General features: G+C 41.3%; 1 protein-coding gene across 4 annotated transcripts in view; it reads left to right on the forward strand.

Moving 5' to 3' along the window:
- The first annotated feature begins 812 nt into the window (after nt 1-812).
- rxraa (retinoid X receptor, alpha a) overlaps nt 813-16,821 on the forward strand; it is a 105,623-nt gene continuing 89,614 nt past the window's right edge. Inside the window, exon 1 of one of the 4 annotated variants that reach the window (XM_044333380.1) lies at nt 813-1,171. In XM_044333380.1, the coding sequence (XP_044189315.1) occupies nt 1,144-1,171 (28 nt within the window). In that variant the 5' untranslated portion in view covers nt 813-1,143. The remainder of the gene's footprint in view (nt 1,172-16,821) is intronic. The other 3 variants (XM_044333379.1, XM_044333381.1, XM_044333382.1) reach the window with 3 other exon arrangements.

A 16,821-nucleotide genomic window follows, 5' to 3' on the forward strand; every position in this document is an offset into this window, starting at 1 on the left:
ACAACACAATATCTCATTGTTAGGGTTGGGTTATACGACATGGTCACAAGTTGGTAAAATGTCTGGGTTTTTTTTTTTTTTTTTTTTGAGCTTTGAGTCTCAACAAATCAAAGCAAATAATTAATTTTTTATCTTGCCTCTCTGTCTCTTAAGAAAAGAAACACATCAAAGACAATTTGCCATTGTTTTATGATGGAAGTTTTTACTATATTTGATTCTGAGAGTACAAAACATCCAGATAGTCATTTAAATAAACAGCAAACATGCAGGCAAAACCTGAGTTTTAGTTTTTTGTTTGTTTGTCTTTTAATTCAATAAGTGCTTTAACAAAATGTTGACATAATTTCATAGTTTTGTAATTGATATACATTTGATTTAATAAGCAGATTTAATACCAGAATCAGATTAGATAAAATGTCATCAAATCCCAACCCCTACAGTGTAAGTGGGTGTTTATTTTATATTTTATGTTGTGGCAGCTTCTACAGAGAGATAGGCTAATTGCCTCAGCGGTGAGTAAATGCAGTTGAAACATCTATCTAACTGAGCCAACAGCCCTGGTTCAACAGATGTGACCAGGTTAAAATAACAGGAGATAAGCAGCGAAAAGAATAAGTAGCTGCTACTCAGCTGAAAGGGCTCCACATGATTTAGAAAAACCTCCACCTCGAGGAAAATCTGTAGACTTGTGATATAAAATGCACCGTATAGTCGATTTACGATTTTCTTCATGTTGTGTCGTTGATTTGAAAGTTCATGATAAGGCTCCCGTTTCTATCTGTGGTGTCGCTGCAGCCCAGTCTACGTTGGTGGGAGTACCCCTGCACAGGTCCCTTTTGCAGTGCGGATCCAGTAGTTGGAGTTGTTGTACACCGAGCGCGAGAGGGAGAGGAGAGAGTGAGAGCGCAGCAGCTGAGTGAGCAAACAGAGGAAGAAACATTAGGTTATCTTCAGAGACTATCAGACATCGACCTGTCACTTTTATCGCTTCGAGCCGAGTCCCGTGTCTACTTGAAGAGGACCACAGCAGCAGCAGCAGCAGCAGCAGCGCCCGGGTCTGGTCTAGTCTACTCGGGCAGCCGCCTGTGAAAAACTCCCAAACGCGGTCGTCTCAGCTGGCATGAGCTAACCTACTAGACAGACATGGAAACCAAACCATTCTTGTCATTGGGTAAGTTTGTTTGTTTAATGACAAAGCCTTGCTGGGTTATGAACGTGTGGGTTTTGATAGGACTTTCATCGGCAGATTGAAACGTGTCCTCGCGCTGCGTTTTTTTTTTTTTTCCTTTTTGCCCTCTTTTCTCTTTTGACAGCGCGTGCAGCGAGTTGCCAAATGCATCAACATGTTTAGAGCTGTTGACGAGCTGGAGGCAACGTTATAATCTTTATTTTATTTCATTTTTTTACTAACGTGGACTTATCGTTTCGTTTAAAATAGAAACAGACATATCTTCGCTGTGTTGCATATCTAATGCTGCTGTCTGAGTTGATGACATTTCGCTTTGATACGGAGTGACATCTCGCTCGGGATAAGCCGCGCGCATACCTCGCGTGCGCTGCAATTAACTGTACCTACTCGCTTTAAGTTTGCGCCTTTGCTTTAAACGTCGACATATTTTATTTAACATCAGTTGCATGAGAAAAAAAAGTGCGAGTCGAGGTGAAGCTTTGAACTTGCGTGAACTGGATTGAACACATTTAAACATTATTGCAAAAACAGTTAGGAATTTTACATAGAAAATGTACTTTTTTAACGCACGTTTTCCGTATTACGTAAGCTCGGGGTATGTCTTGTGAGTAGGTAGTGTGTGTGTTTTCTTGAAATCATCTGGCAGGTATGGTTAAAATATGAATATGTGCTTGGAAGTCGCTTTTTTACGCTTTATGTTGTTTTTCACGTGACTTGGGTTGCGGCGAAATTTGCTTCCGTTTAACTTTGAATGCTAGTGGTTGGAAAATGAACCCCAAACAGCGTAGAAGTTGGGATTTAAACTTGGCACTGTGCTCAAACAAAGTCGCTCGACTTATCAAGGCAGTTTGAGGTTGTGTCTTGGCAGTTTGTCTCTTGAAACTGTGTTGAAGTAAAGATTAACACACCGGTTACACACAGGTGACACTGGTGAAGAACACCTTTTGTACACTGTAGTCACTATCTGAGATTTGAACAGACGCCTGTTTTGTGTGGATAGATATAATCTACACTAACACCACTGGTTTTTTGAGGCCACCTGGTAAATTTGACACTTTGTGTGTTGTAATAAAAGGAGAGAGGCAACTTTCAGATTAATGTTTGATGCTTCATTTATCCAGAAGGTAAAGATTTAAAGGGGAAAAAAAGGGGGGGGGGGGGGGGGGGGCATTTGTAGGTACAGCTGTCATTTCTCATTGCAACAGGGACATTTTTGAATTTCCAGGAAAAGTGGAATTAATATGGCTTATAAATTACTCCGTCTTAAACCATTAATCTTAGGCTAAGTCCAGTTTGTATTAATGGATCCTTTTAATTCCTAGTTGAAACACACACAGTCCCACACAAGCACAGCTCACTGTAAATCATTAATGCTGAATGCTACTGTAAGTTTGTCAGAGTGAACAGAGCAGACCCTTGTCCCCTGTAGCAGAGATACAGTACAGACCTGTAGGCGAGCCCTGTTATTGTGTCTGCTGCTCTTTCATGAGGGAGTCGTGTTACACCTCGACACGTATCATCAGCCGCCTGTACGCACCGAGGAGATTCACGGGGGAACTTCTGAGACACCGGGGCGGCTTTCTTCTGTTACAGGCCCGCTCGCTGACACTGTGGCCACAACGCCCTTTATGTGGCTTCTCAGAAATATGCTAAACCACCAGCGTTACACACACTGACAGGCTGTTATTACAGGTGCACCGTATTGTGTGTCCACATTGAAAGTGATATGAGTTTCGGCCTGCCTAAATGTGCGCCAGAGTCATCCATGCAGACACTTGACAGCGTACACAGACAGCAAAGTCCATCTGAAAGCCTCTGTGGTTGGTGTAAGGCTCATTGCTTCATTGTTTAAGTGAGGAGGAACACTTTTTTTCCAGCAGAGTGTTGGATCTCATCTTTTTCCTCCAAGCAGCACCACATGCTGTATCAGCAGCTCTCTCATCGCCTATAGTCCTAATCTGTCAGCCCTTAAAATCGCCCATTTATATTTAAACTTGCTCCATCAAAGGTCCACTTGAGCGCTGATTGTTAATTGGCCACTTCAAGGACGCCGCTATCTGCGAAGTCCTTGAACGTATCGATTAGCCGTTCACTCAGTGTAATTATCTGTCGTGCTGCATTAGAAATTCTGACATGCAACCGCTTGAGATGACAGTAAGTACGTTTTACAGTTATAGATCAGTTGTTGGCTGTGATGACGACATCTCCCTTTAGCGCCGTAGGCTCTGTGCTGTATGCTGATGTGCAGCCTTATCTCACTATCACCCCCACCACCGTCGCTGCCACCACCACCACCACCACCACCATACTTGACATTAAGCCATGAAGACTGAAAGGATGAGATTAAAAGGAGAATGTGTCCTTTTGTCAGAGCAAGACGAGGCTGATCATGACAGTTTGTCAGTGAAATAAACAATGTGTCTGTGAAAGGAGTTTTTCAACAATGCTCGGGTGAAAAGCCCTTTTTCCTAGAAGTCAGGTAATCTATAAGTATTGATGAAGTGCTGATTTTTCTGTTGGGTTGATGAGCTTGTGGCTAATATGTCAGCATCTAAGTAGCTCCAGCAGCTGAAAGTTATGCTTTTTTTACTGGTGTATTTGCTTGTCTGAAGAGACGTGTATAGTCATATGTTGAAAAGATTATTTTTCCCAAATTAGACATGGAACTTTTTAGAAAATTGAAGCCTTTTTTTCCCCACTAAAGTAATAGAGAGTCATGAATGAAATTCTAATGAACTATGTGAAGGAACAAACCACAACCCTAGGTAAATTAAATCTAACTTGGATATGAGAATAATCAAATGGATTATACTTTTAATAGAGATTTTGTATGCTGAATTTCGACCAGTGTTAACTTAAACTTGACTGAAGTTTCTTTATGTTTTCCAGAGCTCTATGAAACAAACTCTCTCTTCAGAGTGATCACAAGTAACTTGTTGCTCTGACCTCAACAATACTGAAAAGCGACTGACTGTTCACCTCAAAGGCTCATTTTGCCACCTGCTAAAGGGATGCATGTTGTTTTTTTTTCCTGAGTCCGATGGAACTCAAACATCCCACTGTTAAACTCTGTGTTGCTTTCTGTTTGGGGGAACATAAGGTACCCCCCGCACACACACACACACTCACAGACACACACACCCCTCCCAAAATCAATGAAGTTCATGGTCTTTGATGAGAAAGTGAGATTCATGGTGGTGTGTGTGTGTGTGTGTGTGTGTGTGTGTGGGATAGACTAAGGGCTACATTCCTTTTCTGGCAGTAACTCAGGAACAAAGGTAATACTGGGAGAGGGTGTGCGTCTGCTGGGAGGGGTGTGTGTGAGTGTGTGTGTGTGTGTGTGTGTGTGGTGGGAGAGGGCTGGGGGAATTACACTGTCAAAAGCATTTGGCCAAGTTTGTCTTTTACAGCCGTCCAGTTTTGTGTTCCTGATGTGATGCTTTTGCTCCCCTTTTGAGAAAAGGGGCTGCAGCTGTCATTTTTATTGGAGGAGTTTTATAGCGAGACTTAATGGCTTAAAGTGACAGCTCTCTCTCCCTCTCCTTTCTCTTTTTTCCTCTCTCTATCTCACCCATGAGGCCTTTAACTCAAGCAAATCAAAGAAAATTTGCTCGCCTTCTATGTGCCCACCCTCCGCTTTCCCACCCTTTACCACTGCCAACATCCAAACTAAACTGTACGAGAGGGGAGAAAGAAAAAAAAAAGATTTATGCTCCAATTATGAACACAGCAAGAGTGTTTTTTTTTTTTTTTTTTTTTTTGCAGTGAATTGCCATCAAGTGTGTTTTTTATTCATGGAGTATCTCTGTTGATCAGTATAAAGCATTAATTACACTTCATGACTAAGAAGAAAGCTTGTTGGCTTCAGATAAAACAGCGCACAGTTTAGCTTGTCATGCTCTCTCCTCTCTCCTCTGCGGCCCACACTTGTTTATGTTCTAAACATAGTATGAATCAGAAACTGCTGGAAGGCACTCTGATGCAGAAATCATGGAATGGCTCAAAGGCTCGTTAATTATTTGTGTAGGGAGCTCCTCGCTCGCAGGAGGCCTTTATTGATAACGGCCGCACTGAACTTTGCACCTTAAACCTTGACCTTTGCTCCCCATATGCTCTATCATTTCAGGAATTCGCCTTTGGCGTTCAATCTGTTGTTTAAAGTGTTTAAAGACAGTAGCTTGCAGTTGTTTCTTTTTTTCTTTGTCTTTCTGTCTTTCTTTTTGTGTTTCTTTCCTTTTTTTCTATCCTTACTAATTCTCTCCATGGTAGGTTGTGCTGCAGCTAACAACTATTGTTGTTACTTTTTTGCAGTTAATCACTTAAATGAGAATCTATGAAATGAAAAATAGCCTTCACAAGCTTGAGGTGACGTCTTCACATTGGCCGTCCTTCAAAACCCCCAAATATTCAGTTTATAAAAATATAAAGACAGAGAAACGCAGTAAATAATCACGTTTTAATGGAGCAATCATTTCAGCACAAATTTACACACTGTTTTGATTTGTTGAAGTTTGATTGTTGTAGCTTGCATTTTCACTAGTAAGTGTTTGAATCATCTGAGCACCATTAGTCTTGGGTTTTATTGCAGGTCCTCTAACTGCCTTGAATGGCTTTTCTGTGGGCTGGCAGTATTCAGGGTGCGTACAACCACTCTTTTGAAGTGGAAACGTAGTCTCTGCGGGGATTTGACCAGATCACACTCATAATTCGCAGTGAGTGGAAGGTCGGTTTGCTCTCCTCTAGCCAGGGCTCTGTTTTCTGTGTTCTGTGTGTATCACCAAGCAAGGAGGAGAAACACATAAGAAAGATGAGCAAGAAAGAAAACGTAAGAAAGAAATGGAAAGAAAGCTAAAGTATATCATCATTGTGTTGTGAAATGAAAAAAGTTGCAGAGAATCCAAAAAAGTAGCTGTTAGATGATGACTTCCCTTTCTGTTCCTCTGCAATCCTCAAGTTGGCATGTTTTTAATAATAAAAACAACTGTCGACTCTTCTTCTGTGATCGCGGTAATGCATGAAAATATCTTGGCTGTTTGGCGGTTATGATGTGTTTTGTAATTAAGTTATGAGCACATGGGCTTTGATGGGTATTCACTGGAGAGGGATGACGAATCGAGTGAATCCTAGATATGTTCTGCTCCTTCCTGTCATTATATTTCCCTCTGCCCGCATTTTTTTCCACACTAATTATAACAATGAGAACCGCTGATTTAAAACACGTTGATCTAATTCACTTGAACTAGTTGCACTACAGCATGCGTGAGTAGAACTTTGTTTTCTACTTTAAAATTTCAATCCATAAAAGCACGACTAAACTACGGTGGATCACTGCTTTACATGTTGTAATATTATGTATCTGTTACACTGGTTGTGATATCATCAGTGTGTAACATGATCAAAAGCTGGAATGATGTGTTTGATGTTTCTACACTCCTCGCAGAAAGAAAAAATAATTATATCATGGACTCCAACTGTGAGGTTGCTTTTATAAAACTGTATATTCAGGTGTATACACAGTGCTCTCCCTGTCTTTTTCGAACACACGCATACACAAAACACCCCGTGTCTGTCCGTGTGTATGTACATGTAAACACTCACCCGCCACAGCCGAAACAGAGCGAGGTAATTAAGGCCGTGTCTCTCACCGCTCCATCACGGTTTCTTTCTGAGGTCGCAGGGAGCGAAAGGAGGTGTCCCGGTGTGCCCCACGCCTTCCTCCCTTCCCTGCCACCACCACCTCCACCACTACCACCACCTCCACCACCGCTGCTGCCGTTACGTTCATCTGTCACCTTGCCAGATGCCAGAGGGGGAGGTGGGGCTTCCGTGCACCGCTGGGCACGGTGCCACGGAAATCCCACAGCATGCAAAACACCTCAGTTATGTTCTGTGTGTGCATATGTGACTGTGCAAGTGGGTGGGTGTTTGGGTGTGTACATTTACTGTAAATTTGCACCTACGTGCCAACAAACGTATCAGATTAGTAATTACAATCTATTTTTACTCCGTGATGAAATGCTGTGTGTGCATGTGTGGTGCAGGCACATAAAATATTATTAAAATCATTTTAGGGTTTAAGAAAGCAATTTAGAGGGAGCAAGAGAAAAAGAGTGTTTCTGCTAACCGTTTCATCCATTAGCTTGCCAGGTTAATGCAAGGCAAGGTGCCTGTATGTGGAAGGAATTAAAAAAAGTGAAGTTGTAAACTATTATTAATGACTTAGTAGTAATGCAAACACAGCTCTGTCAAGATCATATTCAAATATTCCTGCAAAATCAAATCTGTAGCTACTCTAGCTAAAAATTCCCCCTGCATGCACTTCATGCAGCTATTTCCTCTCCTGCTTAAGACATTTCGAAGTACTTTTCACTACTTTAGTTCTTCATGTTAAAAGCTCTGGCTAAGATGCTTTGTGTATAGCCTTTATTAGGATTTAATCTTCATTCGTTTAAGAGAAAATTCTAAGAAAACGGCATCGCTCTGTGCATTTCCTAAGAATTTCATCAGCAGGAAAAGCACTGGGGAGGTTTGTGAATACTTCTCCTCACCAGAATATGATGTTGCACAGCTACATGCCATTGCGACACCCGCTTGTTAATAGCAAAAAATAGCACACAAATTATGGGTGCTATTTTGTCATGCTAACACAGCAGTTATGGCAGAGTGTTTGTGTTTTCCTGACAAATATACAAACGCATGTAATAGTGGCTACTTTATTTGTGGTGAAAGGCGCTTAGTGAAAACAGTGAATGTCCCTATATTAGCTGGTCCTGGAAATAAACTATTTATAGTAGCCATAACTGCACGAAATTATCACATTACTGGTAATAACACTTGTGCAGGTGTTTCAATGCCGATTGTTGAGTTCGGTGTACATTTGAACATGTTTCAAACCCCCCCTCCCCCACTGTCACACACCCCAGGTTTCCATATCGGGCCTTGCTCTGTTGTTTCATGTCCCTGGATATCTGATTTCAACAGTAATGTTGTATAATTAAAGTTTATATGTATAAGATATTGTCTGCTGCTCAATGTCACTACAGTATGAGCCATTTCCTCTTGTTATCTTGAAAGTTTTGCTGAGTTTTACTTATTTTAGAGGCTCTCTCCTTCTCAGTTTTCTGTTCCTCGGGTTCTTGCCTGCTGGGATTGATGTTGGTTGAAGCTGTTGTTCAACCAGATCTCAGCTAAAGTTTTTCCAGATCCTATAGGGGCATGCTCGCAAGACGCAGTGCATTAGAAAGTTTTCTTCAACTTTCAAGTCTTTCTCACAATACAAAGACAGGACTCAGGTTCAACTTCGGCCCTTTAAACCAGTCTGTGAGATTATAGGCTGTGACTGCAATTATGATAAACAGAAGATCCATTAGAGAAGCTACCAAACTGTCTGGATTACTGATGAGATGGAGGATACGAAGGGACGTTAGGAGATGCAAAGGGATTGACACAGGTCACCTCAGAAATGGATGCAAAGCATAAATACGTAATGTACGTGCTTAACGAGTCATAACTTTCACATTATTTTCACAAATTACCATGCATGAGGGAGAATAGAGGGAGGGAAAAAAAAGATATTTTGTGAGATAACAGGGTTCCTCTGTGGGTTTTTCCTCTGCCTGCAGTACAGAAAGACTGATTAACTGTTTGTTGACGCCTGCAGGTCTAGCATGTTCATACATCCGCCCAGACTGTGGTCCACACACACACACACACACACACACACACACACACACACACCTGTATGCATGTGCACACACACAGACATACATACATATACACTGTCTGAACAGAACTCTAGTGGGCTTTGTCACCTATGGTTAGACACCTTGCTGCGGCCGTCTGGTTTTAGGAATGTTCTCAACAGCAGGAAGGTGGAAGGGTGCTAAGAATAGAAGGGGGGGGGGGGGTATCTATCTGGAAAAACAACACCAGCAACATGGATCCTCTTGCTCTTGATATTGACAGATAAATAGGCTGTACCAAGAACACTGCGAACAGCTGAAATGAAATGTTGGAAAAGTTAAATTTTCACTCTCGCCCTTTGTAATTGAGTGTTCGGTTGAAGGTGCTTACATGGTTGTTCCCTCCTCTGCTTTTTCCACAACATTCAATCTATTTGAATTCAACATTTTATTGCCCCATAAGGGGAAATTTGCTTTGCAGACAGGGTTTGCAGTAAAATCACACAGCAGAGCCATGTAATATGAAACAGTAAGGCCACATAATGTAAAAGAGCAATGACACACCTAATAAATTACTTCAATATAAACCCATCTTGACCATGGTAAGACCAGAATGTAGGGTATACTTATCTCTTTTTTTTTTTTTTTTTTTTTAGCTGTGCACTACTACTTAAGTCACTGAAAGTAATAAGAATGAATGAATGTGCAAAGCACATTAAGTGGTAGCTGAGTTGAATGCTCTTTTATATTGGCTATAGAATTTATTAACCTGTTTATTAGACTTAAAAAAAAAAACCCTTGCATTGTGTCACCAAGGAAAATGTTCTTAGTTATCCAAAGAAAGAGTCATGTAAACAGATTATATATCACTGTACCATGACAGTGTGTCATTTTTTTCTTGACTCTCCGACATAATGAATGTAGAATTTAGCGCACATATAGGCTACCCATACCTTCCATGTAAATCTGTCGTTTGTACTATTTTGGAAAAGAAAGTTGAGCAACCAGGTTTACTAGACAGACACAGACAGGCAGGCGCGCAGACGCTAGCCATGTCTTTGTCATCAGCTTTCTGCATACCAAAGTGCTGACAGTTGCCTGCACAAACGGCTCTGACAAGTTCAAGTGTCACATTTAGGATGCTTTCTTCTGTTTCAGTGCAGAATGGGAAACAGGAGAAGGCAGTGGATTAAACGGGACAGATCTGAGCGTTGAGTTGTTGGCGGAGCAGAATTGTTATTGGCAGGACTGTGTGCAGCTGTGTACTGTAGGTTTATGCAGTTATGTGTGTGTGTGTGTGTGTGTGTGTGTGTGTGTGTGTGTTTGTGTAGGCATGCACTAGGCCAACAGTTGCTGTCATTATTGATTAATCTGTTGATTTTTCTTTGATTAATAATATAGTCCATAAAATGTTAGACAATATTAAAAGGACCAATAAGAATTTCAGTGAGCAGCAAAGCATCATGTGTTAGAATTTTGAGCCAGATTATGTTTGGCATTTTTACTTGATTATTGCTTCAAATGATTGTTGTTCATCATCAAAAATATATGTTATTTGATATCCTGGTGATCAACTGAATGAATAATTGACAAATCATTTCAGCACTAGTATGCACATTTCCATGTATCAGAGTATCAGTAGGGCTGTGTGTGTGCTCTTGGGCATGCAAATGTATCAGTGTGTACAAGTGTGCACATTTACTGTATGTGTGTGCTATGTGCATAATTAGCTGAGGTGAGCGCACGTATATCCTGAGCTGCTGCTGCTGCTGCTGCTGCTGCCGCTGCTGTTGCTGCTGGTGGTGGTGGTGGTGGTGGGGGTGTCCCAGGCAAACTGATTCATGAACTGCTGTATCTGGAGCAGAGCGCAGAGCAGCTGAGAATCAGTGTGCTGTCTGGGAGAGGGAAGGTCAGGGGTTGTGGCTGGGTCATGCTCTGTGGGAGAGGAGCAGCCTCAGCAGACATGACAGCGTTTGTACGGAGGTGAGGAGAAAGGAGAAGTGATGGAAAGGGAAAAACAAAACCGGATCAGCGTGGAGTCCGGCAGAAGGAAGCAGGAAGCATGTTGTTTTTATTTAGGTCTTGCTTCACTCAGTGCATGGCTTTTTTCTTTTTTTTTTTTTTTTTCTCATCGCATCAGTGCAGCTATTGTTAGTAACAGAGTTAATTGTTAATTGATCCAAAGAGCGATAAAACAAGGCACCTAATCTCCCGCTCTCTCTCTCACACACTCACTCACACACACACACACACACACATGTGCTGTTCAGAATGAGACTGGATGTTTATTACAGGATCCTAGTGGATGCTAAGGTGCCTTGGGGCTATTAAAGCCCTCACTTAAAAGGCACTATCAGGGAACACTGATGTGGGCTGCTTGAAGGAGGGAGGTGTAGAAGACTTGTAGAAAGAGAAAGAAACAGTGAAAGAGAAGAAAGGGGAAGAAAGAGAAGTCCTTGGAATAGTGAGCAGAAGGAGGGAATAAACAGTGAGCACATCTGGATTGCCTCAGTAGAATATTTGTGCAACATCTGGAAAAATTCCCTGGAATTTAAGGGTCCCCTCCTTTCATTTCAGTTATTTTTTCTCCTTCTTTTCACTTCTTCTTCTTTGCCTTGTTTTCTGCATCTTCAAAGTCTCTTAACCCGGTGCGGCAGGCACGTAAATACTCCCGTAGTAATGCATGTTGAGCCATTGCAGACTTTATAGCGGGCCAAATTGGGCCCATGTGACCAACTCCCCTTTGTGCAGGGCCGGGCTAATTAAGTGGCACAGAAGTGAGAGGGCACCCGGCTGTGGATCCAGATCTAGGCCAGACCTGGGCCAAACACAACCCCTCATAAAATACAGGGAAAAAAAGAAACTAAATCCTCCACCTTCCACAGACAGTTAACTTTTAATCATAGCATGAAAAATAACCTCTTTGTTTTCACCAGAACTTTAAAAAAAAAAAAGATGTGAACAGACTTTTCTGGTATATCATGAAAGAACTACTATGTATTATAATTAAAACACAAACAGGCTGCCTTTGTGTTTCAAAAACAGATTTAGCTTTTTCATGTATTAGTTTGTTGTCATTGAAAAGGACATACAAGGAGTGTGTTCATGAGTCTCCCTTTGAGGCACTAAGTCCCAAGAGGGACAAAAAAAAAAAAGCCTCAGAATCGAATCAACACCATCAGTCGATTTGTATCACTCAATCCGCTGCGTTGCGTTCAGCTACAGGGCCCTTACAGTACATTAGAGATGCACGGCGAGGCTTTTGTCCGTCTCCGCAGCGAGATCACAAGAGCGGTTCTCTCTCTCCTCTCATCAGTAGTGCCATAGCCAGCCCGTGTTCATTAGCGATTAAGATTCAGACGAGCTCCGAGCGCCTTCTGTCTTACCTGGGCGAGGCTCCTTGTGGGTCTGCGGCGCTGACAGACAGGTAGCTTACTCAGAGCGGAGGGGAGAACAGGAGAGCGCAGAGGTACATGCTAATGTGGCGACTGCGCTGATCAAAAGAGATGCATCACGGTCTCCCTCTGATGGGCTTACTGATGCCTGGTCCCCCCTGAGAGCTACAGTACGCACAGGCAGGAGTAGGGCAGTGATCAGAGGGAGAAAGTGAGGGGAGCGAAATAAAGAGAGGAGGACAGGGTGAAAGAGATGCGAGGAGGGGGAGGAGGAGGAGGGGAAGAAAGAGGGGGATGGATGACAGTGAACAAGAGAAACAGGCAAAGATGAAGAGAGAAATGGAAAGGAACATAATGAAGTTAGTAGAGAACTGATTAACCGATCAACAGGAATTTAACAACCACAATTTTAATGGAATTATTGAACATTTAAATTGTTTTTCAAGCAAACATCATTCAGGGAAGGGATTCTGTTTTAATACAGATCCTGTTTTCTTTCTATCTTGCTACCTGAGTGAGGCAGAAGTGAAACATGTTTCATTTGGTCAATTATCTCTCTTTCTATGATGACGCAGAGCTGATTTTTTTTTTCCCCCCTTGTTGCTCTGCAGTTGGCCTACATCTTTCTGCCTGGCTGAGCTGACATGTTGCACTCCTTTCTAGGAATGCTGATGTTGATGAAATAGCGTACTGTATGTGTTTGTGTGTCTGCGTCTGTTTGATGTACAGAGCGGCGTTAGCAAGTTGAGCTGTATCGGTGTGTGTGTGCCAGTATATGTACAGGTTAATTGAAGCTGTATGTGTTGGCATGAAACACAGGGTCGTTATTATATCCAGGAATTTATGTGTTCAGTTCAGATTTTCTTTTAAATGGGTGAAAATTGGAGTATACCGTAGAAATACTTGAAGCACTCTGGAGCTTAGCCTTTTATTAAACAGATTCTCAACAAGTTTTCTCTTCATTCTCTATGGTGTGAAGCCTTTTTCCTGAAATATGCAATAGAGATTGTTTATTGTCAACTATTGTCAACATAGTTTAACATAAATCCTAGAAACACAGAAAGATATGTGCAGTATTATACAGATACAGATAAAATGATGGACATACATGGGCACATACACATATGCATACAGGATTCCTAATATAAGCATTCTTAGAAAGAGATATCTCACTGGCAGGGTTTGTCCTAAAATGTGATCATGACAGTATGACATTTTCACTGTGCTTTCAGCAGTGATGGGTATCATTAAGATTTTAACGGTACTACTACTCTTACCGATACTGCTTATTGATCCGATACTTTAATGGTACTCTTATTATTCTTTTTGTTATTTTTTAAGAGAAAAAACGAAACAAATTAAGAATAGAATCAACATTGCTTTATTTTCTCATATGTACTGTATATAAATGAACATACATGAGTAAGAACTGCAACAGAATTGTTTTGAACACTATTACAGACCAAAATGTGATAATTGAAATGTAAAACAAATAAAATAAAAGTGGAACTGTGCATTTCTGAATGGCAGTTGGGATGATACTCTGATTGCATGATGATGCTTCAGATTTAATTTATGAAGACACCCACATTTATAGCGAAACAATTAGCTGGCTAATGATTATTTTAATCATTAATCCATGTTTGTATAGTTTAGTTAACTTGGTGTGGGCTCTAGGCTGCTAGTATACATAACATACATGAGGTGAATGGAGCAACGAGAGATTAGAGATGATGATGCACTTTTGCTAGATGTTTCGAAAGATTACTCATGTTTCCACCCTTGCATGCAAAAGACTTGTTGCACTGAGCATTGTCAGCATCGATTCTAATGAAGTGTAACCAGACTTTTGAGTGTGTTGTTCTCTCCGCCATTGTCGCTAAGAGCAGGTTCTGTGTGTGTGTGTGTGTGTGTGTGTGTGTGTGTGTGTGTGTGTATATATATGTACGTGAGTGTGTGAGAGAAAGAGAGGCAGAGAGAGCTGGCCCCTGCCCCTTGCATATAAGACAGCCTCTGAGATAGAGATCTCTCCTCTGGATCGAGAATAACAAAAATGCATCATAGACGAATGTTTTAATCTTACTGCAAACTAGAAACAGAGTTTGTGAGATGAAAACTGCAAGATAACATTTACGTAGCCTCAATAAAAAGGAAATCTATTTCCTTAATTTCTCCAATACGAAGAGCAGAACTGGTAACATCTGAGTTCATCAATACTACTGTTTTTAATAATTTAACCCCGGGGCACATTTATTACAGGGTTTAAAATACCCATCCCCAGCCTTCAGGTTATTGTGTGTGCAGACATCTCTGTGCAGCCCTGCAGAATGACCTTGCTCTTGCTGAACCACTTGCCCACTCCTTGATCCAAATCATCCAAATTAACTTTGCTGTTTTGGACTCTACTTTTTGAGAGGGGGCACCAGTGCTCAGCTCTAAACTGATCTGACGGTCTGTCTCTCTTGGTCAGTAATTGTTATTTGAGATAAGAGTTTTTACCCTTGAAGGCAGATTTAGTATTTTTGGAGCTGCCCTATGCTTCGCTGGCTCAATGCATCTTGCGGCGTCTGCAGGTAGAAGTGCAGTGATGTCATCGGTGACATTTCAGTGGAAGGAGTATGCCGTATGCCCTCAAAAGGTGCCTCAGCTCTTGACCCGGACCTCCCTACACTATCAAAACAAACCAGATTTTATAACTGTAGATTTTTTTTTTCATTTTAATGCACCTAAGGGCCAATCCTCTCGCCCCTGATCCACACAGTAAAACTTCAAATAAATCTTAAGGTTAACCAAAGAATTTCATGTTTTACCTCATAAATGCCTCTAATAAATACCAAGTCAAATGATTGTTTATGTTTGAGGTAAGAAAATGGTCATAAAGCTTGACTTCTGAGACTGTATACACAGCAAGGTGCAGATCTGTGGAAACATAAGAAATGTCAGTTCACTGACAAAATAATAATAAAAAAAAAACTCTAGTTATGTTATTCAGTTATAGAAATTAGAACCTATATGACTTACATCCCTGGTGAGTGTAACATTTCAGAGAATTAACTTTTTTTCCCCACTTGATTATCACTTATTTCAGGAAAAAAAAAATCATTGTAATAACTTTTGAAACTTGGAGTTGGCAGCTAAAATATCACCACTTTATCTTGTTTGCAAATATATTGTACATTCAATACAATTAAATGTGTGTATTTTTATGTAACCTTGGAAGGAATATATCTTATTAAAATAAATAAATAAATGAAATCTGTCAGACATTCTAAGACTTTGACACACATGTAATTCTCATGTAGACTATTGAAAAATGCATTATAAAGTTCCTGTCAGTCAACATGAGAGATATTTATCATGACGTCATCAGTACATCATTTCCTCAACGTTGTAGTCTCTAGATTTAATCTTCATTAGAAAGAGGCTGCCTGGTTTGTCTGCACTCTAAAACACAGTGATCTAAAGGCACTGTGCTAGGCCCCGTGACCCCGACAGCCCGGGGGGTCAAACTGATTGGAAGTGAAGAACCACATGTGGGTCTGGGTCATCAGTGGTATTACATCACATTGATTGGCTCAGATCCGGTGGGGAATCTCCAGTTAGGGTTCAGTTATTGAAATTAGGACTAGCTAGTGACAGATTGCAGTCCAGTGCCTGGCTCTCTCTGTCTCACACACACACACATACACACACATATACTTTGTCTATCTCTCAGTCTCAGCTGACCACAGATGTGAATGAATGATTGGTATTCCACAGGCTGGCCTGCAGGGGACTGACTGAGTTTATGACCAGCTTAGCCTACAGTCCTCTGCTGATTGGCAACTATAGTTTCCTCTTTTGATGGAGCAGTAACTGGCATTTTCACAGCATGTCACCCTGCATTATACACAATATGCATCTCAGTCATACATTTGATATTCCACTCAGACAGGCTTTGAGTCACACAAAGAGTGCATCACTCAGCATCACCAGCCCGTTTTTACCATTAAGGCATCACTTCTTGACTGGACTGTTCATGGACCAGCCCTATAACCCGCATGTCTGTCTCTGACTGACTGACTAACTGACTTAATGACTGACTGACTCACCTAGTGATGAAGTTACACCATTGGTTGGCTGGCCCAGTGTTGGAGTTTCCTCATTGGCTGTTCCTCATTGGCTTTCAAAATGAATCTGTGGAAACAGTTTCTGTTACATCCTCAGGGGACGTTTACTGTCAGTGCAGCCCCGGAAAAAAGTTTTAAAGACACACATTTACTGACTGAAGCGTCTCACATTGAGGCTCCGACATCGACAGGAGCACCAACCTGCAGAAACAAAGAGATGCGACGGATCCATTTTACCAGCCTGCATGGCAGTTAGCAGTTAGTTAGCATGGTTAGCATCTTTAGCATCTGTATGCTATATGAAGCCCATAGACTGTTTAAAAATAAGGTGTTTAACAGCACTGCTGGGCAGGTGACAAGTGTGTTTACAGTGTTTGTGTGCTCTGAAGGGCGTCACGGCGAGGATATAAAGTCACACAGCTGAAGGACTACATAAACATACGGAT

The sequence above is a fragment of the Thunnus albacares genome, chromosome 18, assembly GCF_914725855.1.
Source record: "Thunnus albacares chromosome 18, fThuAlb1.1, whole genome shotgun sequence".
In the NCBI taxonomy this organism is placed as follows: domain Eukaryota; kingdom Metazoa; phylum Chordata; class Actinopteri; order Scombriformes; family Scombridae; genus Thunnus; species Thunnus albacares.